The sequence below is a fragment of the Arvicanthis niloticus genome, chromosome 12 (genome assembly GCF_011762505.2).
Source record: "Arvicanthis niloticus isolate mArvNil1 chromosome 12, mArvNil1.pat.X, whole genome shotgun sequence".
Classification (NCBI taxonomy): Eukaryota; Metazoa; Chordata; class Mammalia; order Rodentia; family Muridae; genus Arvicanthis; species Arvicanthis niloticus.
In genome coordinates this window covers 53,622,591-53,647,089 of record NC_047669.1, presented here as the reverse complement: position 1 = coordinate 53,647,089, position 24,499 = coordinate 53,622,591, and the positions used below count along the sequence as shown (strand labels likewise).

Genomic DNA, 24,499 nt, shown 5'->3' with positions numbered 1-24,499 from the left:
ACCAACACTAGATTTAACTTCAAACTTCAGTTAGGATGACAACAGTAGGGGTTTCTAAAACACTATAAATATAACCAATAAAAAATTAAAGTTGGATATGTCAACTTGTCTATCTATGAGTAAATATGAAGGAAGAAGAAAGCCCACCATTCTTATTTTTCAGAATGCTCTGTGGGAAAAAAATGTTTTTAAGGGTAGGTATTAGACTTTTATATTCAAGACAGTATATAATCAGTAAATCAATTATTTAACAGAAAAGCAGTCCAGTAATTTGATACAAGGTAAAACAGACGAAAGACATAGTAAATTACAGGGTAGCGTCATTGTCTTAGTTAGGGTTTTACTGCTGAGAACAGAAACCCATGACCAAGGCAACTCTTATATGGATGACATTTGATTGGAACTGGCTTATAGGTTCAGAGGTTCAGTCCATTATCAAGGTGGGGGCATGGCAATGTCCTGGAAGATGTAGGTCCAGAGAAGCTGAGAGTTCCACCTCTTGTTCTGAAGAAGGCAGCTACCGGAAGACTTAAGCAGCTAGGACAATATTGAGGCCTACACTCACAGGGTCATACCTACTCCAAGAAGGCTAAACCTAATGGTGCCAATCCCTGGGCCAAGCATATACAAGAGATCTCAGTCATGGAAACAAAACAGACATTTTGGAGTTGACAAATGGCTGAGGTTTTTTTTGTTTTTTTTTTTTGTTTTTTTTTTTGTTTTTTTTAATTTTTCAAAAGTCTTTGCCCATAGTGCCCCTTGTTTATATTTTTAACTGAGTTTATTTCTTGCTTTCCTTTTCTATATTAAAGAAGGCAGAGACTGAACAAAGAATCAACAAATGTAACATTTATGAATTAATTATATGAGAAGGAACAAGTCAGTAAGCCTACTTGATCCCAGATTTTGTTGGGTATTCCAATTATACATGAGCTATTCAATAGCCTGAGAAATCCGTGTTTTACGTGGACAGCACAAATTTTGAGCTTCCCAAATCACCTTGATATATTACAGTAGAAAATCCTGTTGGCTCTGTTGAATTTACTTTGCCAGATCATGTGGTTTGTAGTTGCTGGTGGTGGTGGGTTTGTTTTATGAAAAATTTGAATTATTTATGCTTTGAGGTAGATCCAGAGATCACATACCCCATTAAAATTTCAAACCAAATGAAGGCTTACTCATTTAACAATCAGTCTTCTGTAAAGCTGGATTCCCAGGAAGGAAGAAGAAATGAGCAAGAAGAGAGCCAGCTCTGTGACAAGAGCAGCACTTCCTCAGATAAAAGGGTTCAAAACTAGGCAAACAGGACAGTCTCTGTCACCCTGCATCTCTGTTTCTATAGATGGTGAAACTAGGGATGAAGTCAAACCAGAGCCAAAGAAGGCAAGACTCTTTAAAAAGATAAACTGATCCAAAAGCAAAAGTGTAGTTTCCACCAAAACAAACAAGCAAAAAACAAAAACAAAAAACAAAACCCCCACATTTTGTTGAAAAAAAAAAATAAAACAGGCTTTCAAAAAGCTATGAGACATGTTTGTTTAAATGAAGAAAATGTTTGCTAATACAACAATTTGGTATTACAAACACATTTTAAATTAGAAAGTGTTTTTATATGATAAATCACCGACTCAATGGTAACATTTTTTTTACTGTAAAATTGAGTTAAAACACAATACATTTTCATTATTATTTTCCAATTAATGATTAAATATTTCTAACTTCTTCTAGTGTCTTCTCCAGATTTTGAATAGATTCTGGAGATCAAAACTCAGTTTTCTAGACTACTGACTGATCTCCAATCCATACCCTTTTTTTCCCCTTTACCATTAAATTTGGCTAAAAAAAGCAAAAAGAAAAACAAACAAATACAAAAACAAAACACCATTGTCTAAGCGTTTTTGGTTCCTGTTTCTTTGCTTTACATTTATTGCTACCAATGAACTCTAATTTCAAAAGAGCCCTCAGCTGCATCAAGCATACATTTACTCTGATTTTAACATGGCTTTCCTGAATCCTCCTAGTCTAAATGGTTTTGGTAGACGAAGCTCAAAAACGAAAGTCTCCTAACACAGCCTGATGCTCACTGCCTGCTGAACACAGTATCCTCTGTTTACCTCATCAGTGCCTGTAGTGCATATCCACATATGAAGATACTTTGAAAGGTGACCCTGCAACATTTGTCTTCTCATGTGTGTACATTTGAGTTTGTGTGTGTGTGTGTGTGTGTGAGTGAGAGAGAGAGAGAGAGAGAGAGAGAGAGAGAGAGAGAGAGAGAGAGAGAACAAAATGGTATGGATAGATACACTATAACAACACATTGTTTTGGTGCTCTATATGATTGTATACTATAGACACATAGATATCACCCAAAAGATACATAAGACATGTTAACAGGTCAGCACAATCTGGCTTTGTCAATAAATTTAAACAAGAAAGGCAAACTCTGACCTCCTTATATGTATATCTAAGGTTGTCTTAGTAAAAATATTCATTACCCATTGTCTATAAGAAATATATAAAGAATATTTATACTTGATATTACTGACTACAAAAATGTCCAAATATATTACACAATACAAACTGGAAAAGATAAATGGTCTTTTTAACAAATAATTATTGTTTCTTTCTATGTAGATTGTCAGAAATTAGCAGGCTTAGAGACCACTGAAAATAAGTATATCTTTCATGACGAACTTTGGGCTCACCCTCCTATGTATGATAACAAACTAAGTTTAAAGAAAAAAACCTAGCATCCCTGCCCCGCCTGAAGATTTAAAATAGCACATGAGAGGAGGAAATAGAGGGGTTGGTCGAAGCCCATTAAGGAAGCTTATCTCCTTTTGGTAATGTGTGGCTATTTTATAGATTTATTCACTTAAATTAGATGTATTGATTGATTGATTGATTGGTACTGTATGTGTATGTATGTGGGGGAAGGGTGCATACATGTGTACCACATGTACATAGTTGCATAAAAGAGACTAGAAGGGAACACGACCACAGTTCCAGGCGGTTTCGACCTGTGATTTGGTTTCTGAGCACAGCAACGAATCCTCTGCAAGAGGTCCCAGGAACTGTTCTTAATGGTAGGCCATCTTCCCAGCTCTCTCTAGTGTTAATATTTTTTAAAAATCTAGTCAGTTGTATGATATTTTTCTTCATTACAGGAATATGGCCTGCATCCCCTCTCTGGCTCTGGATAGATAGGAGACATTCTTACCTGCCTCAGAGATGATATGATCACAGATCTTCTACCCCAAATGAGCCTGCCAGTCACCTTGACAGAAAAATATTGCTCAGGAAAGCTGTCTATTATGGTGACTTCAAGAAACATGATATACCTGAATACATGCTAAAAGACTGGCAGAAAACTTTCTCTTTTGCAAGATATGAATATATAGCCCCATGATCCACTGCCAGGATTCAGCAGCCTGCAGATCCTTCTCACTAAGCGTGAACTCAAAGAATGTATCAGGCTTTTGCTCCTGATATTGGCTAACATAGTATGCTCTTTTGCTTGAAATCCCAAGCATTTTTGCTCTCTTTGCATATACTTGCCTCCCATGCAGCTACATATGGACTGGCTGAGCCTGCCTGCATCCATGATGAAGTCATACCCTTTCCTCTTTCTCTGACCCATCCCTCTCCACTTGCTGAGGCTAAGATCTCCAGTTCTTCTGTTCCCTTGCACTGGTCTCTAAACTCCAAATTGTCCTTATGTTTGTTCTAAGTCTATTTTCAAATTTATCCGAGACTAGGAACTGGTAAGAGTCCCGGTTCTCACTTACAATCTGATATCTTAAAAATAAATGGAGCTGGGCAGTGGTAGCACACACCTTTAATCCCAGCACTTGGGAGGCAGAGGCAGGCGGATTTCTGAGTTTGAGGCCAGCCTGATCTACAGAGTGAGTTCCAGGATACCTTAAAGCTACTCATATTAATCAATGGAACTTTGAAAAAGATTCTTTAAAAAAAATACCCCAAAATGGAATTAAAACATTATTTGGGACCCATACATTTACCAAAATAAGTAATAATAGGTAAGTGGAATGTGTTTGCATGTTTAGAAAGATATGCATTACATCATTTCACCCCAGTCCACCCCAGAAAAACCCTGAGTCAGGCACACCACTATCCTGAAGAACTGATTGCACAGAATAAAGATTTCTTGTCCCCATTCATACTTACAAACACCTAGAAGACTTGATACAAAGCAGATCTTTTTACCCTCTATGCTATTCAGTCATTTGCCACACATTTGTGGTTAATTTACAAATTGAGCTAAGTATAATTATGTTATAATATTCCCAAGTTGAATACCATGAGAATGAAGAAGGGCCCAGCTGCGGCCACTTCCTAGTTATACACCATTAAACATGTCCCTTTACTGCTCAGAGCAGGGATAAGAGCAGCTGCAATTGGGAAGAAGCCTAATTTAGTATTCACCTAACCTCTGTTCCCAGATTGCTTGTGAACTAAGATTTGGCGGAAAAAGAAAAAAATGAAAAACAAAAACTGACAGAAAAAGTGACACACTTCATTTAATTAACAGTTAAGGGTAATTCTTTCATAAGTGAGGACATGATATTGTTTTGAAACCCTAATCTAGCAACACTGTATCCAGAAACAAATGAAAAGCTAATCAGCCAAAGTGGTATTTATTTTTCCCGGATTCTGCAGACAGAGCTGACTGGTATGGAAAGCAGAGCACATATCCACATGTTCAAAGTTTGGGGAATTATTTTATATTTTTGTGTTCATTGGCTTTAAGTTTTTTATAAGAATGTATTTTGATCATACTCATTCCTCTGCCACAACTCCTCCCAGATCCCTCCCATATCCCTACCCAGCCAATGGTATGTACATTGTTTTGCTAAAACAAAATAAAATCAAACATCAAAACAACACCAATGAAAGAAAAAAATTACCAAACCAAAAAGAGACAACAACATGCAAACGCCATGGAATCTTTGCAATAAATTTCCTGTTTTCTAACTTTACCAGTGGAAAAATAAAAACAAAATTCTATAAGATAATATGCAAGTGACTAAAACATGAATAAACAATTACATTACTTCCAAATCTGACAGATTTTCTATTACTGCTCCAATTAAATATTAATTTCTTAAATGTTTCAGAAATTCCTATGTTTGTGAGAACAAATTTTGTGGTTTTTTCAAATTATCTTTAATCTTTTTCAACTGTCCAGTCATTATCCCCCTCCAGTTCTGCCTTCTGATAGTTCCTCATCCCATTTCCCCCACCCTATCTCCAAGAGGATGTCCTCATACCTCCACACCCCCACACCTCACCAAGCCTCCCTAAACCCTGGGGCCTCAAGTCTCTCAAGGTTTAGGGGCATCTTCTCTCACTGAAGCCAAGAACTAATGCTGAACAAAAAACAAAGCATGACTAAATACCCATACAGAGTACTGTCTGAGGACAAGGATGAGAGCTCTGTCAGCTGCACAAGGAAAGTGGAATGTGGACAATCTGGATGGTTTCTGAGTACTAAGTTCATCAAAGATGCAACATGGTCGAGAGAGTTGAAAATGCACTGCTGTACAGTCACATGCAAGTGTGCTGAGAACACCAGAGCACACGCACAATGGGGCACTTAATAAACACAGTTACCAAGCAGAAAAGACACAAAGGAAGGAGCGTCTAACAGTGCAGTAATCCCAAGCAGAGAAAGAACGAATGTCTCAGGGTACAGATGAGAAAGAGCCTGTGTGTGGCATTCAATAAACTGAAACAAAGTGGCAAAGCAGAACAATTGGGCAGGAGACCAGGGGTGGCAATGGGGTGTCTGCTCTGTCATTCAAGGCTAACAGGTCCCCTAGAGGACACAGAGATACTGAAGACTTTTAAGCAGTATAGGGACATAATGGCAAAATTTTGAAAAATAAGGTATTTAAATTATAGCAGCTAGTAGAGAAATATTAAATTTTATAAACCTTTTTACTAATAAAATTTAAAAGTAATGAGACTATGATTTAAAAGCAGAGGAATCCCACGATTAGATAATGTTCTAGATACAGTGATTCTTTTAAAGAATTCATTTAAAGTCGAAGCTATCTGTTTTCCAGAAAAAAATTAGAATTGATTAAAATTAGAGAAGAGCTCTTGACCCTATATAAAAGAATAATTTCAAAGTTACATTTCCAATCACACATGTGGTCAATTAATCAACCTTATAGAAAAATGGATGTTAGAAGCAATTACAGTTGTTTATTTTGTTACAATTCTCCATTTCATATACAGAATTCCCCCAGAGGAATAAGCACTTGTCTGTCTTAGGTTCAACACAATTAATATGTTAAAACAAATGTTTTGGAAATATTATGATTAATAATCTAGGTAGAGTAACCCACTGGTTACTCTATGCCGCGTCTCTGAAGAAATTGCTCTACTCTGAGAAACACTAAGAGGAAATGATTCACCTTAGAAACTGTCTGGAGCTTATCTTCGAACTTGCAGCTTGCATATAAGAGAGGATATTGAAAGTCCTGAGATTTCATGTAACATTCTCAGAGAGACTGAATAACTCTAACATGCAGACGCATATTTTTTATGGAAAAAAGAAATCAGGCTCTTAGATATGTTTTGTAGTTTCATCAGTTGCTCTCCAACCAAGAAGCCTGACTCTCCTAAAATCCAAACTCCAAACATACAGATGTTTGCTGTAGAGCAAATGATATGGAAGCATATTAGTTAATATTCTTGTTTTATTATTCAACATTCTCCAGGTAATGACCTTCTTACATTTTGTTGCTTTCAAAAGTAAGTATTTTCCTCATCACAATGTCCCTTGGCCATGACTTTCACTCTTGTGACAAAGAACTTTGTGAGCAACTACCTCAGAGAAAATCCAGACCACTTGCTAACATATTGATATTTGACAACTACAACTTTAGTATGCTTAATATTAAAATACCACAATGAAACCAGAATGAAGAAATTCAAGGTAATAATTTTAGGGTTTAAACATATTTTTTTTAGCATTCTGATTGACAAAAATATTTAATGACATTGAAGGTTATATTCTTTTAATCTGATAGACTAATTCAAAATATTCTTCATCATTGATATTACTTAACATTTTAAGCACAGATTTCTTTTGTATGTAAGTCACACTTACCCATGAAATTGAGATAGCCTTCTCCACCAAGCCCGTGAGTAATGAGTCGAATCATCTTGTGAAGCTGAATTCCTCGATCAATTACTGGAGTGAAAGGAGCCAGAACGCTCATGTTCGTGTACATCTCAGCATCCATCAACCAAAATGCCAGTGTCTTGTCACCAACCAGTGCCTACAAAACCAACTCATTGAGGTAAATGCAGGCCATGGGTAGTAAGACTAAGCAGTCATAACTTGGAGGAGCATAGCATGGGGTTACACAGGATGACTGGGACTCATTAATGCACTAGGTAGCAGAAAAGAGGGCTCTGACAACATGGACTACTCAAGACTAAAGATGGTTAACTTATGAATGCACTCATCAGTAACAGGGCAATAACAGGGAAATGTGAAGTATGGAGTCTCATTCCCAGTATGTTATTACAAGTTTCACGTTGGAATTACTTAAATGTCCAAACCTATTACGCCACTAAGCTATTTTAATTAGAATGGTTTTTCTGAAAGATGAATACAAGGTGTACAGCACAGATTCCAAAGCAATGTGCCTGCCTTTCCTCCTTGTGTTTTCTGTATACCTGCTTGCTTTTGTAATCTGTGAAAGTGCTTTGATGACTGTAGTTTTTCATAGGGGAAGATTATTTTCAAGTCAAGGGACCATGTTAAAATACATACCACTGGGATAATCTTATACACTGAATATTAGGAATCTTATTTATTTATACATACATACCTTAATATATATGTTAATCTTAGATTACTTAGATGTTTTTAGATACTTCATAGTTAAGACTTTATGTAAAAATTATCTAAAACCTTTTACCATGTACTATATGTATTTATACTTGTCCATTGTATAAATGTGCTTAAATGATTTTGTAGCATGTCACTTATTCAGAGCACACTTCCCTTTGTAAGGATGGTACATTTTTGGGCCACTTTTGACAAGCCTAACCATTTGTAGTCCTTAAAAGAATGAAATAATTCTCAGGAAATCCACATTTTTTTTTCTAGATAGGCCAAAAAGCTGAGAAATAAATTGATAAACTTTCATTTTCACTTTTTTAAATTCTACTCATATTGTTTTGTTTCAATTATTCAAACAAACAGACACGTTACATGTTGGTAATTTAAAATGTGCTGAGATTTCTACATGTCTGCAGTAGAATAGTAAGAATATATACATCCACTTTAATTTTTACTGTTTTACAGTGAGTGAGAAGCTCGCACTCCCTGCTTCTCACCCTCTGTTCTTCATGCTGTGGCTCTTTCCTAGTCTGTGCTCTCCTAGGTATGCATTTGATCTGTTACATCCATCACAGACCTTACAACTTAAGATGGTAAGAAAGTAATGGCCAATCAATAAGTTGCAAATTTACTGTAGGCCTACTTTGTACTTCAACGAATTTCTATTTAGGGTTTCAAACAGTAAATATTTTGAAGTAAATAATACATTATCAGAAGTACTTAAATATGTGACCTCGGGGATAAAATATGAAATTTAGCAAGGACAGCAAATTCAAGTTTACTATATTCACAGGCAACAAAAACAGGTGGAGTGTGAGACAGACTTTGCCTGTCAGACAGTGGTATACTTACACATTCTTAACAAGAGGAGAAAACTGAGAAGCTATTATTTATAAAACATGCCTACTTATACTACAATAACAAATACACTGATTGTCATAACTTTCTTAATATTTGCAAAAATTTCAAGATATTTATTGCCTTCATTTATCACCCATAAAATAGAATTTCTATATTTTTGATAAAATGGTAAAAGTGATCCAGGAACAGTGATGAACACCTTGAATTCTAATTCTTGGGAGACAGAGAAAGACAGAACATTGTGAATTTCAAGCCAGCTTGGTCTACAAAGTAAGTTACAAGACAACCAGACCTACATAGAGAAACCTGTCACACAAACATAAAAGAAATTAAAATAGCTTTAAACTGCTAAATGATGCCTCCCATCCACACTTCCTATATTTATTAAGAGTTGGACGAATAGAGAGAATATTCCAGTGTAATGGTGCAAAATGAATGGGAACATACTCTCTGTTTGGCCTAATGTTTGTCAGGAATATTGAGCATAGGCAACTGACTTTTTCATGCTGAATTTTAGCTGCATACAGAACGTGATACTTGAGTGGGAGCCTCCCAGGCAAAGTAGGGGAGGGGCAAAGTGTAAGACTGAAAGAAGTCAGAAGTTCTATAGTATTGAATAGAAGGCATAGAGCTGGGTAAGGGATGGAACGGGTCCTGCATGATTGACTTTGAGTGGCAAGTCTCAGCCAAGAAAACTAGGTTGACAAGTTGATGTCTGCTCTTTGGAAACAGCTCATGCTGCAACTCAGAGGATAGTCTAAAGTGGTACAAGTACCGTCTGGTGGTCATTGATGAGAGGAGACTTCTGTGTTTGAAGGAAAAGTGTAAAAGAAGAAAAAGTGTATGTAGAAACCTATCACTGTAGATTAAAACCACTACTTATGAACAAACAAATAGCTAATACTTGAACTTCAAGGTGGCCAGCTGTACTACAACTCAAAAGTATAACTATGGACCTACAAAGTGAGTTTACGGTGTTTGTCAAATGTGGATTTATGTATGTGTATGCATATACATTGATGTTCCAATACCTGTTTATAACTATAACTGTTTATAGTCAGAGATGCAACAGAGTACAAAGAATAAAATAAATATTCACATAGAAGAATAATGACTTTATCCATATTCATTTACCTGATCATGGCTCTCTGCATAAGCCACACATTTTTCAAGGTAGCGTCGATTGGTGAGAGTATAGACTATATTGCCCATATTCCAGTCTTCATCTTTAAATTCCTTAAGTAACTACAAACAAGAGAGAAAAGCAACTTCTAAGTAACACAGATATCCATACACATAAGCCTCATAAGCAGGCATATATATTATTCTAAACCATATGACATATAGATAGAGTGAGTGATGATGTTTGTAGTTTTACTGAAAGTAAAACTTAATCTTCAAATTTCATAGTACTCAAGAGAATTAAAGCAACTGGCAACTGGGCCAGGTAGTTATCTATCCATAAGGTATGAAAAAGGCTAAAGTGCAAGGGTTCATTCATGTTTGCTACCTACCAGTCTATACGTTAGATTCTGCACATGTAAATGGAAGAATATACCATGGATGCATGTGTACAGGTGATATAAGTTACTTTGCGTATGTTTTAAATTATACTTTGACATTGCTACCACTTTTTTATTGCCTGTAATAACTGCAAGATTGTGATTGGCAGTCAATTTTGCACCACTTTACTATTATTTCACACTAGGTTTTCCTGTACCTTTAAGACACTGGAGATGCATTTGCTACATTTTTAGATTTGAATAAAAGTACCTTACCAGGGACAGCATTTTGTTCCACTCATAAACAATGATAATTAAAACAATTATTTCAGAGTGGAAATGCTAATTATTACAAAATAATTATTATCTTAATAGAGACTACACTGATTTTCTTTCCACTTCATTTTCTTCAGTAGGGCTTCTGCCCTTTAACCCTACTGTGAAGCCACTGACCTACCTCAGACCTCAGATGGCCAGCTCTTGGGTCAGTAATTGCTCTTTCTTAGATAAATACTTCCTGTACATGACACTGCTGACCTTCTTCCTTCATATGAATTGCTCCCTACTGGAGTCTACCACTGGGTACTTGATGTTTTATCTTTTCCAACAGCCATGGATATCATATCATGGAAATGTTTCCCTGCCCAGCTTCCTCACGGGGAAGCTGCTTGAATTTCTGTTCTAAATGCACCTTCTCCATTATTCAATACATTCTTTCTGCTCAGGCCAACTCTCTGTTCAAAGCATCAAGGAAACTTGCTTCTAGGCAAAACTGCAAGGAGGCTGCATGCTTCCAGTTGTCTCATATTCACGTCTTTGTGTATCTCCACATCATGAGTGCTTGGATTATCTCAGAACAGAATGCTATGATGAATGCAGTCTGAAGAGGAGATCATAATTGAGCAAGGCAGCCAGTTTTCAAAACTGTGGCCAATTGGCATAGAAATAGAAAAACTAATGAAAAAATTTGGTAGCAGAAAAATATAGCAAAATTTCTAGAGAATTTTGCTACAAGAAAATGCGAACACATGAAATTAGAAATTAAATTTGTTCCATGTATAGCACATTCTGTAAAATACACCATAGAAGTGAGGACCACCATAGTCATTGCTAGAGATTACAAAGTGCTTGGTAGTCAGAATAAAATGGACGTCTACAGAGACAGCAAGGGAGTCTTCCACAGCTTCCCTGGTCCAATGTAGGTGCCTACATTATGGCATTGCATATTTACAAATTAGGAAATTTGGAAGAACTTATTACCAAGTACCCACGAATATATAACTTTATCAACACAAAAAAGCATAAGTAAAAATCTATGTTTATATCTCAAACATCTCACTGGTTACTCAAAGGGTTTCTGGTACGATGAGCAGAGAATAAGTTCCAGCAAATACAGATGTCATCTTTAATATGAGCGCTTTGGTTATTTAAATCTGACCAGACAAAACCAAACCAGACATAGTGAGTATTCCAAATATTTGTAAATACTTAAGAGAATGGTTAAAATATAATGATTTTCTAATAAACTGACTATTAAGGAACATAAATGGAATATTACACATATGTGTATGCAACAAAATCATGATGGCGCTCTATCAGTCTCGTTCATATCACTTGAGCAGATGATGGTAAAAGCCACATGTGTGGCAGACTTTCCAACTGGTTTAATATAGTCTTCTGTTTCACTGATATTTGGGGACAAGGACTGTCATCTGTGTATTTAAAAAGAAATGTAAACTATTTTTGTATGTGTTTGGTGTTTTGTGTGTAACACATGCCTATGTAGTAATGAATACACTGTCTGAAGAAGCCAGAAGAGGCTGTTGAGTCTCTTGGGACTGGAGATATTGTCACATGAGTTGCCACTTGGGTATAGGGAGTTATATCCAGTCCTCTGGGAGACCAAGAAATGCTCCTAAGATCTTAGCCTTAGCTTTTTCTCCAGGCCCTAATTAGGTTTTTAACAAGGCAGCTCATAAAAACCGAGAAAAGTCACCGTAGTCAAAGATTTAACGATATCTTAACTCTCTAGATTTATGAACTAAGGCCACAAATTTGGTGATGCAGAAACACATTTAAGTAGCTGCATAAAATAGGAAATGAAATTTGTCTTCAAAGGATTCTTGGATTCAAGATGACCATATCTTAAGTGTTAGATGCTAATAGTTCTATTTGCATGACACACTGCCTACTATTGTACAGAAGGTTCTAAAAGGTTTAATAGACTAATTTTAAAGATTTCGAGGAAGAAAACACTGTCAACATTGTAAGATGATTATAACCTGCTGTGAGCTATGATTGACTGGAAAATAATTCTAGGTTGATCAATATTTTTGATATATTCTTGAGCCTAGACAAAGGATGGTGAAGAATTTAATAATAGGTTAAAAAGTAGGATTTGGCACGTAGGAAAGAAAGAATTCTATACAAAAGACTGGAAGGCTTAAGAAATTTGGGCTGACAAACTTGTGGCAAAGGAAAAAAATGTGAAAAGACATTATTTGTATAGCAACAAAGTTAATTCATCTTTTAATGTCCTAAACCACAACAATCATGCTGCCTAAGAGACTCTGTAAAACACTTGTGTGTGGACCTTCTAGAGTTTAATGAGTCATTACGTGGAGTCAAGTTGGTACAACCTCAGTATTAGAGCACAGCTTTGCAGAACCTGCCTAGAAGAACAGAAAGGACAACAAATTCATCTGCATCACCATATACTTCTATCACTGTGGTCTCTTGGAAGTAATTCGTGTGCATATAAGAGCGTATCTGGAAGTTATGGTCACTTATACATATGTCTTACTCCTTATATTTAATCAGATCATGACTATAGGCATTTGTTCTCAAAGTATGCTTATCAAACCTAAGCTTATAAGATACCTTTGGTCCTTTAGAAAGACTCCAATAAATGCACACACACACACAGAGAGAGAGAGAGAGAGAGAGAGAGAGAGAGAGAGAGAGAGGGAGTGTGAGAGGGAGTGGGAGAGGGAGAGAGAGAGAGAGAGAGAGAGAGAGAGAGAGGGAGAGGGAGAGGGAGAGGGAGAGGGAGAGGGAGAGGGAGAGAGAGAGAGAGAGAGAGAGAGAGAAACATACAGAGAGAAAATGAGACTGATACAGAGAGACAAAGAGAAGGATAGAGGGAACATAAATTACTGCAATTATTAAAATAAATAAAAGTACACTGAGAAGAATATGTAGCTACCATCTAGATTACATCATTTTACTTCATATATGAACACTGTATTTGCATAATTTTCCCCTTTCTCTCCTTCCTCCCACTTTTCCCAACCCCCCATACTTTTTAAATACATCTTATTATTTAAGTATTGTTTATATATGTATACATGTATGAGTATATATGTTTATACAAATATTGATAGTGTTTTGAAAAATAAATAAATAAATAAATAAAAGTACACTGAGAAGAAAATGTAGCTACCATCTAGATTACATCATTTTACTGTTTGAGATTTGGTAAGAATTACTGAATAAAGGTATACGTGTCCCAGATTTGGTAACTGAAAGACCACATTCTGTAAAAAGTACAAGAAATTAAGTAATTTCTACATCAAAAGATGTTTATTGATAGGCATAAGTGTTTTGATAAAGTTTTCAATGTGTTTTAAGTACAGACTACTGCAGTTTCACAGATCTATATTAATAAACCAAAATTCCACTCAACATTTTATTAATATTAATTTATCTGGCCTGAATAATAAACATGTGAACGCTTAGGAATATTCCTTCAAAGTTTTGAGAACTACCTAATTAAAAAAAAGAATGATGCATTTGTAGGAGATATAATAGGTCACCTATATCTGTAATTAATGATCATGATTAATAAATGAATTAATGATAAATGATTAATAAATTTATAAACTGAACACAAATACATTCATATATGATACATGGAGACAAGAAATCTTACTTGGATCCATTTATCTGGAATTGCCATCGCTAATCTGTAATCAAATCCACCTCCTCCCTGGGAAGTTGGAGAACAGAGAGCCGGCATCCCTGATACATCCTAAAATAAGGTACATTTAGAATGATCAGTATTGAAACAACTTTCACAACAGAAAAGCCTAGGGCAAATAATTAAATTTAAGAAACAGAGGCATAGATTTCTGAGTATTTTAATAAATATAATTATAAAACCAGATAGAGTGGAAAATTTATATCTTAGTTCCCAATAAGACTTTTGTCTAATGCTTACACTCTAGTACAACTTTCAATCTAAAAGATTTCCTCCCTTTCATTAGCATCATCCTGAGAACAGAAAAATAGCAAAAGTCTTTTCAAAAACAGGTTACTGTTTGAAGCTTGAAATAAATGTGTTTTTCTTTCCTACAAGGTTTACCACGAACCAAAATCCATGTACAATATATTTGCTACAAATCTCTCTCTCTATCCACAGGCTTGTGGGTATGAGCTCCGGAGGAAACAGAAAACACAGCAAATACAGAATAAAGCAGGACAGTGACTTCACATTAGTGGGTTGTACCAGAAAGGGTCACTGAGATCAGCTCCTGGATGTTTTCATTAGCAGATATAGAAGCAAAGGCACACAGAGGTGAAGAAATCGAAAAAGGTAGGGACTTATTAATGGTGGAGTCATGGTTCAGGCATCAAGGCTGTCGACAGAGAGTTGTCACCTGTCATGATACCCCTAGACTACTGATAAGTAAATATTAATCAAATAGACAACTGAGCTGAAAAATTGGGTATATGGATACAAATGTACCAGATTTTATTTTTGTGATAACAGCAGCAAAATCCAAGCTAAATACTACCATTCTAACTTCAAGCTAGATTTCAAACAAATCCTTTTCATCTGTTCAATTTCTGTGGCCAGTCTAACTTACTCTTAATTACCTCTTCCTGAGACTGCATGTTTTCAAATGGAGTTTCTCTATCTTCAATGTCTCTTTACAGTAACAAACAACATCCTACGTGATAGTTTTGTTTGCATTTTGTCCTGTAATAAACTTCAAAATATAATAGTAGACATATGTTTCTAATATTAGCTATTATGATTCTAATTCAATAGCATCATCAAACATTAAGCATTTATTATACACCTTGCTACCTGGGATTCCCTAGTAGCTTTATGTAAGATCCATAGTGGAAGAAGCTGCTTTAGCGAGCTAAGAATCTTGTTTAGCAGATAGCACAAAGAAAGTACTCAATAAAGATTTGCTGAGTGAAAGACTCAATGGTGCTGGGTGGTACAAGATAAACAAGGTGTCTTTACCTGACTTATCTATATGCATAAATGAGGACATAAATAAACATAACTACACTTACCATAAAATCACAGTACTTACCAGCCCATATTGCCAATTGCCAATTGACAAAGGCAGTGGAGAGAGAGACTTACACCTTCCCACCAGTGCTCCCTAAATCTTTAAGCTCTAAATTTTGTGTCTCCTTTGAAATACATATTCTCTAGTCTTGTGACAAGCTGTGTCACTGTTCAAATTCTCCAATTTTTAAAAAATGACATCATAGTCTGAAATCTCAGATAGCTGAAATGCTATTTTAATAATCTACCCACAGAAAAATTTAGGCAAAGAAATATTTGACTTCTCCAGACTCTTAACTAATGTTATGATAGACCAATATAAATAAATGTGTTATATGTTGAGATATAGCCATGGGGAACTAAAATGCTTAACCAAAACACTGTATGTTTTTATAGTTGTTTAAAGCTCGTGATAGAAGCAGGATAAATAAAGATCAACAGGGCAGACATTGTAGAAGTCATACTTATCAAAACAGAAGTGATGGTTTTACAGATATTGTAGGTATCCAGTTCAATTTGCTGTTAAAAATGGACTGAAAATCTATTAAATATCAAGCTCCTTATTAGATGCTGGTATTACAGACAAAATAACTTGCAAATTGTTGTGATCGAATGATCTGGAAAGATGGCTAGCATCTAGGTTTTAAGTTCAAGGTAACTTAGCTTGAAAACAGTTGTAAAGTCTGTGTTGGATATACCTTTTGAAAAAAATAAAGTATAAGAAAAACATGAATATCAAGTTTGTCACAATCCCTAAGTCAGACTTCTAGAAACCTAGCCTGTAAGCTCATGAGTTCATCCAAGTTTTCTTTGGAAAGTGATGTGCTAGTAGCCACTCCTTTAAATGAATGTGAATATATATATATATATATATATATATATATATATATATATATATATTCCAACTCTAAATGATACATGTCTACTGTTACAGTATATAAAAAGATTATGTGTTTTAAATTAAAATAAATTTAATTCTTTAAAAATCTAAAACGTACTTTTGACTACTGACCAGGATGGTAGTAACTCATATAAAATATTTTCATTCATAAAATATTTGTACTCTGGTATATATTTTCTTTAAAAGTTTTTACTATACTTGTTGTTAGTAATAAATTCATATTACTATTATATAAATTAATATAAAATTCCATCATTTATTCATTGTTCTACATTTCTTTAAAAAAGAAAAAAGCTCATGAAGATCAATTCTACATTGTGATGAGCCTCCAACTAGACAGAAAAGTCATGTATTGAAATTGAAGCAGTTTTCAATTTGAGTAGAATAAATTGAAAGCACATCTTGTTTTAAAAAAAATCTAAAACCAAGTAATATAAAGTAGGCTAAAGGCTCAGAGTTTCGTTGGTAGAAACACTGATAATCAGACAAGAGCTCCCTAGATGATGAAACTGTTTTACTTGAAATGAGTGGAGAGATCAATGTAACAATTTTAACTTTTATGTATTGAATAATTGCTTCTCTTTCTTCAGGATTCACTTTTGATTTGTTCTGTCATTAATTGTTTGTAGTAATTTGTCACACATATTATCTCTGATTTGGATTGTCACAAATATAATTGACATAATATTTTTTGATGTTTGACAGATAAATTAAAATACTGTTTTTAAGAAGTAAAATGAAATTTAAAAATACCCTGCTGTTAAAAGGAATTCAGAACAAAATAGAACTCTCAGCTCTGAGAGGAGCCAGTGAAGTAGATACTGTGAATAGAACTGGGTGATTTGTAGTGTTGGACTTGGGAATTAATTCTATATTATTCAGAAACATCTTTTGAAAATATTACCAAATGACATTTAAAAGGCAAAAGGCCTGACAGAAATAAAACTGTTTACTATCTACAGTCTAACAACAGAGTTACACGAACTAGCTGGATACTACTGGATCTGAGAAATGACAGACAGGAAAAGGCCTCTAGAAATAATAAATGCTATTAAAAGAAAACTCATTCCTGTAGATGGAAAGCCAGCAGGACAAGTATAGATCTTAAAGTGCTGACTCTTCTTCAACCTAGGATTATTATCCTGCATGTCCACCACTAGACTTTATATAAAAATTATCCACATGCTAAATTCAATTTTAATAGTAATTTCAAATTAGAGGACTCTGAAAACCAAGGGGGATTTTAATATTAAATCTAAATTAGCAGAAGCATTTAACAAACTTCTTAATTTATCACATTTATCACCAAGAAGGGGATTGCCAATTATGCCTATACCGAATGATATCATTACTGCACAGCTTTGGGACAGTTAATCATGAACTTTTAGTCATCATGAATAACTAGTGAACATTTGGCACCCAGAGAGCAATAATATAAACAAGAGAGGTAATCGCATCAGAACACGAAACGCTCAGGAAAGTGTGCAGTGCCATGTCTAATGATTAAACTTGAAAATAAATAAATAAATAAATAAATTGACAGATGCACATTAATATTCAATTCTTTTCACCACAGAAGGTCTCGGGGCAGAAGGACCTGTCCACTGATTAGGACATTTTACTTTCTAACCACTGGCATGTTCTTTCTAACAATGGAATAGTGACAAGCAATTAGTGTAAATTATCCCTTATTAGGACAACAGTGAATTCCAAATAATGTGTCATCCTTACAAGCTAGCTGGACCATCGTCAGGGCATAAGTCCATTTTCGCAATTATTGATGACATGAGTTTAGCTATTCAAATACTGTATGCTAACAAAATATTCTGTATTAAAGGGAGTCAGATGGGACGACTTCATTGTAGACTTACCTCTGCTATTGTTATCGAGTCTGGGTACATTGTGTGAGCCAAATGATTTGCCAACATGAGATAAATCAAAGCATCTTCATCTACTTGTAGTCCAAAATATTCATCATAGTCACCCGAAAAACCTTGACCTGATGAACAGAAAAAAATGAAATATATTATATAAATATGTAAACCTTAATCTATGAAAACATACTTCAAATAGTGAGGGATGTGTTACTCTAAGGAAGTGTAATGAAGTTACCACCTAAGAATATAATTCAGTAAAGAAGTCAGTATTTCTTGTCAATACACAGAGACCAGAAAATCCTGCAAACCAGTTTCTGTTTGAAAGAAACAAAATGAAGAACACATCAAAGATGTAATTTAATTGTAACTAAATTTCATAGTGGTGAAATAAGTAATGCAACACTGAAATTGAATGGTATACATCAAATTTACAATGCATTTCTACCCTATCAGGACACAGAAAAATAATGGGCCCTGAAACAGCCAGGCACGGATAGAGGAGGGTCTCAGCAGGCCTACCAATCACTATTGAACTACTTGCTATGGGCAATCCAGGATGGATTCATTGCCTGTAAGTCTGTACCTGCCCCAACAGGCACAAACAGACAGTCTCAATCCTGTGGTCACACTGATGGTTCTGGTTAACCAAATGGCTTACAAAGCCAAGCTATGAATCTGGGAAAGGGTCTAGGGGCAAAGAGGGCTGGCTGGTAGCATGGGAAGGAAGCGAGGGAGCAGCAGCGGAGCTGGGTCAGATGCACTCTAGACACACCAAAGAACACATTTAGTTAATACTAATATTATTTTAATAAAATGCCAATGTTAGGTTCTAGGCAGTCCCTTGGGGATGAACCAGAACAAATGTGAAAAACACCTTGAAAACTTAAGAACTATTATTTACATTAAAATGGCTCTGATTTGTCTACTACAGATTTGCTACAAAGGTGAATAAATTAGGCCTAAATTCTCTACTGCCTCCTCTGACATATTTTTTATTTTGGTTAGCTTGATTATACCATTCACTGTGTATTCACAATTACTCTAATCTTTATACTAAATAAAATGAAAACTTAATACCTGTCTTCCCCCAACCCCCAGCTTCGCTTCCCTACCTCCGCCCCTGGTTCAATTTACCTAAGCACTTTATTTTGATCCTTGTTTAGTCCTGTCCATCTGCTGGGCTGTGACATTTAAGGATAAGTTAATGTGTAACTGTGAAAGGTCAAGCCACAAGCTCTTCAACATACATATCTCAATAATCATTCACTGTCAAATTTCCCAACTGCTGACGCCATCATTCCTCCCTTTACAGTGTGGAATAGACAAAAAATGCATCTATTAAAAATTTATTATTATTATTATTATTATTATTATTATTATTTTCAAGGGGATCACTAAGACGGACAGAAGGAGCAGAGGACAAGTTCATGTAGTAAGTTCTTCTATCTTTACCAATACAGGTCCATCAGACGTGCATAGGAAACACTGTTTACCTGGGGAGCCTAATATAGGTGTGTTGTGTTGCTCATTATCTCAGCCGAATCAATCACATTTATTCTATGAATAATTACTAGAACATACCTGTGAGTTAGAGGTGCACGAGGTGGTTGCATTTTAAAAATAATACCTGACTTGAAAGCCATGAGTTTCAATTAAATTATATACCAGCAATATAGTACAGATAACCACATCTAAGTTATAGGCCTCAAATATATATGTCTTAAAATGCAAAGTATGTATCTTTCAGCTAAAATTCCCTATTTTCTTCACTCCCTACCATTTAGCAATCACAGTCATAAGCTTCATTTTGTTTACCAAAGAGTTCTGAACATACTGCTTTTTGCTTTGGGTAACAGGCTAGCATGAATTCAGACATTTTTTTTTTTTTTAATTCACGAAGAAGCCACTAACTTTTTCTTCCTAGATGACCTGATGAATTTCTCACCGAGTTTATAGATTAAATACTTCATCTTTATACTAATTACTTAATCACATCTTTTTAGCATCTACCTGTCAACTTGGCTTTGTATTTTTAAGTTTTGGTTTTGACATTCTAAAGGAAAAAAAGATAAGGTCACTCAGAATTCTTTTCTTTATGATTCCTGAGTCTCCCTACTCATGTAACATATTTTACATAACCCATAAATTTGAGTTAATTTCCTCAATATCTCACCCCCCCCCAGCCTTCAACAGAGACAATTTTATACTCTGAAAGGATCTCTGCCTCTCACCATGTTTGTTTTTGTCTCCTCAAACACAGCTTCTCTCTAAAGTTGGGGAAGACAAAGGGGAAGCCTGGACTGTGACAGTTGTAAATTTTTTCCTACAAGCACTGTCATGACTAAGAGGAAAGAGCAGTGGTCCCTAGCTTCAGCTTCCCTTCCTAGAAGACACCTGTCAGGATTGATTGTTTATCCATTTTTTCTGCATCTTTATCTTCTTCTTGGTCGTATATATCCTCAGTTGATTTTTTTTACTATTTTATTTTACTAAAAACATAATTTTGCTAATACACTATATTTTGATAAGGCATCTACTCTCCCAAGTCCTCAGAATTTACTCCTACCTTCCCCTCCCAACCAGATCCACACCCTTTCTGTCACAGCTTAGAAAACAAACAGGCATCTAAGGAATTGTAATAAGATAAAACAAAGCCAAATTAGGATAGGACAAAGCATACAAACAACAACAGAAAGAGAGCCAAAGAAGAAGCACAAGAAACTCATATATACAGAGACACACATTCATACACGGAGAAAGTCCACAAAAACACAAAAATCAGAAGTCATAAATACACAAAGAAACTGTAAAGTTAAAAAAAATGTCATGAGAATACACTATATGACAAAGAATTTTTAATGATGCCAAAGAACTGTGTTGGGCATCTATCTTTAACATATAACTCGTATCTACCTGAAAATGAAAGAAAAAATTAGTTTCCTCCAAGGCAGTCCTACTGGGAATACAAACCCCTCAAAAAGGCAGTCCCCATGGCCACAAGTAGATGACCAAATGTATTTTTAAAAAGAATACAGTCATGCTGGGTGTGGGAGCCCATAGCTGAAAATCTATCATTCTGGAAAAAAGGTGAGAGAGATTAGTAGTTTGAGGTCAGTCTAGTGTATCAAGCAAAATCCAGTCTTAAAAACAAGAACAACAAGAACAACAATAACAACAACAACAACAACAACAACAACAAAAACAATATAAAAGAAAATCAACTGTTTCCAGATCACCTATTTGGGGAATTATGATTCTGAGTTTCATTTTGTGCAACATTCAAAATGATGGCCTGATCAATACTTCAATTTAATTAAAATCAAATAAATGATATACATGTTTTCTACATGTATAATGTACAATAAATATATTCTCACTTATCATTTCTGTATCTGTTTTAATATAAATGATAAAAATGTGTCTTAATACATCCGAATGTGCTATGGTAAATGGTTTTTCTACATTTATTTTTAAAAGTCATGTATTACTAATCCTTTATTCCTAAAAGACAGATACAAATGGAAATCCATGCTTGTTTTCCTTCTTACCAAAATAATAGCAGAAATGACTACCCAAAATATACGAACAATAGACAACTAAAAATGAAGCTGCCAAAAACAGCCACAGCACTTTCTAAAGGAGAACCTCAAGCCAGGCTACGATTTAAGAATGAAAAATAAACCCATCCTTCACATTTGACTCAGGTACCTACCCATGCCATGGTGATGATACAGCATAGAGGTGACACCATCAAAACGGAAGCCATCGAAGCAGTATTCCTCCAACCACCATCTTATGTTCGACAGAAGGAACCTTAAAACTTCCCAGCTAAAACATTAGAGAAAAAGATACTTAAGGATATTGCAACCAAGGTTTTCCTTAATTGTTACACATCACTTGTTTGGATTATAGGTTACATTTACTTATCTATCTCAAGAAGCCCTATATTCAAGAAAAATATACTATAAACACGAGAAATCATCCAATACCCTTTATATAACAGAAGTCATTGTAAAATGAAAACATGTTAAATTCCCCTTAGCCACAAAATCTTTCAAAATCTGAGGAAAAGTACATTGAAAAAAAAAAAAAAAAAAAAGAACCACAAGGCAGGTGCCTGTGAAGTCTTGTTCAGTGAGGTACTCTTGGCAACCAGAAAGATTACTAGAAATGATGTAGCTAAAAAGAAAATGTTACTTATAACTCAATTTTAATCAAGATTTTTTTTTTTTTGTGGATTATATCATAAGAATTAGAAGGTTTTTTTTCTACTCAATTTTTTTTTTTAAGTATAGGTCAGAGAAATGGCTTCAGTGCCTATCTTTCTAAAATCCTTGGCTGAAACTTCAAGCAGCTTTAATTCCAAAGAAGAAATAAATGATAAAAAAAAAGTCTTAATCACATGATAAATAATGTTACATTTACTAGACTGTGCTTTTATAAAAGTAAAACTGAAGACGTAATCATAAAAATATTCACATGTTCAATAAAGTATACAACAGAGAGCTATACAACCATCAAAGTAGAGGAAAAAGAACTGAATTACTCAATTAAAAACACCACATGAAGCAAATCTATTTTGGACAACTAAAGGGAGGGCAACGTCAATTAGTGTTCCTTCAGATGCTCAGCCATGGCTGAGTTCTCTATCTTATTACAACTGTAGTTTTAAGACTTTAATACCTCATTTAGCTTAATGACAAAGCTGTAATTGTGTATACAAGTCTTTAACACAGCTCAAATTTATGTATTTTTTAAACCTTCTTCATATTAAAGCACAATCCGACAAAAGCAGAGATTAAGCCATCGCAATCAACTTCAAAAGTAGAAATATAATCTTCAGAAAAAGGTGAATACTGATGTGCATACCTACTTGAAATAAGTTACCTTGAACTTTAAAAACTTACTGTACGCTTGAAAACTATTTGGAAAGGAAAACCCAGAATATAAGCAATGCTGACTGCATGAAGGAAAACCTGGAGGTTCAAGAAGCTTAGGTCAAATGTGTATAAAGGTAAACTTCAATTATGTTTTATTAACCCATACACATGTGGGCTCGGTGTATGTAAATTCAAGTGGAATTCACATATGGACATCATGTGTAATTTTCAATTGATGTTCCATCTTAATTTTTTAGACCATGTTTTGATTTGAGTGACAATGGCCTCCATAGGCTCATATAATTGAATATTTAGTCTCCAGTCCCTGAAATGGTTTGAGGCAGACTAGGAATGTGTAGTCTTCTTGATAGGAGGAGTGTCACTGGAAGCAGGCTTAGTGACTTTAAAAGCACTCAACATTCCAGTTAGCTTTGTCTGCTGCCTGCTTATAGAAAAGACATCAAGTTCCAGCGGTGACTTCAGTGCCATGCCTATCTACCTGCTGTCATTCTCTTTGCTGTGTAGGTCATGGACTCTAACACTCTAGACCAAAAAGACCCAGATTAAATAATTTTTTTTAACAAGTTGCCTTGGCCCTGTTACTTCATTATAGCAATTTATACAGAGACTGCTCCCCCTGGGGATCCATCTCATATACAGACACCAAACCCAGAGGCTATTGTGGATGCCAGGAAGTGCTTGCTGACTGGAGCCTGACATAGCTGTCTCCTGAGAGACTATGCAAGGCCTGACACACACAGAGGCAGATGTTCGCAGCCAACCATTGTCCTGAGCACTGGGTCCCAGATGGAGGATCTGAAGAAGGAACTAAAGGAGCTGAGGGGGGTTGCAACCCCATAGGGGGAGCAAGAGTGTCAACCAGCTAGACAACACCCCCCCCCCAAGAGTTCCCAGGGAATGGACAACAGACAAAGAGTACACATTGAGAGACCCATGGCTGTGGCCACTTAGGTAGCAAAGGATGGCCTTGTTAGACATCAGTGGGAGGAACAGTCCTTGCTCCTGTGGGGGTGTGATGCCCCAGTGTAGGAGAATGCCAGGGTGGGGAGGTGGGAGTAGGTGGGTAGGGTAGCACCCTCATAGAGGCAGGGGGAGGGGAGATGGGATCAGGGCTTCCTGAGGGGAGACTGAAGGAAGGACCGTCTGGAGACCATTAAACCTGGGTATCCATCCCATGTGCAGTCACCAAAGGTAGACACTGATGTGGATGTCAGGAAGTGCATGCTGACAGGAGCCTGATATAGCTATCTCCTTAGAAGTCTGA

The 24,499-nt window shown here is 35.6% G+C and overlaps 1 protein-coding gene across 2 annotated transcripts in view; it reads right to left on the bottom strand.

Moving 5' to 3' along the window:
- Gbe1 (1,4-alpha-glucan branching enzyme 1) overlaps window positions 1-24,499 on the bottom strand; it is a 227,105-nt gene that overhangs the window by 51,687 nt on the left and 150,919 nt on the right. For both annotated transcript variants that reach the window (XM_034515560.2, XM_076943070.1), the window contains exons 8-12: window positions 22,047-22,162; window positions 18,329-18,456; window positions 14,180-14,278; window positions 9,881-9,991; window positions 7,142-7,313 (exon numbers count right to left, since the gene is read on the bottom strand). In XM_034515560.2, the coding sequence (XP_034371451.1) occupies window positions 7,142-7,313; window positions 9,881-9,991; window positions 14,180-14,278; window positions 18,329-18,456; window positions 22,047-22,162 (626 nt within the window). The remainder of the gene's footprint in view (window positions 1-7,141; window positions 7,314-9,880; window positions 9,992-14,179; window positions 14,279-18,328; window positions 18,457-22,046; window positions 22,163-24,499) is intronic.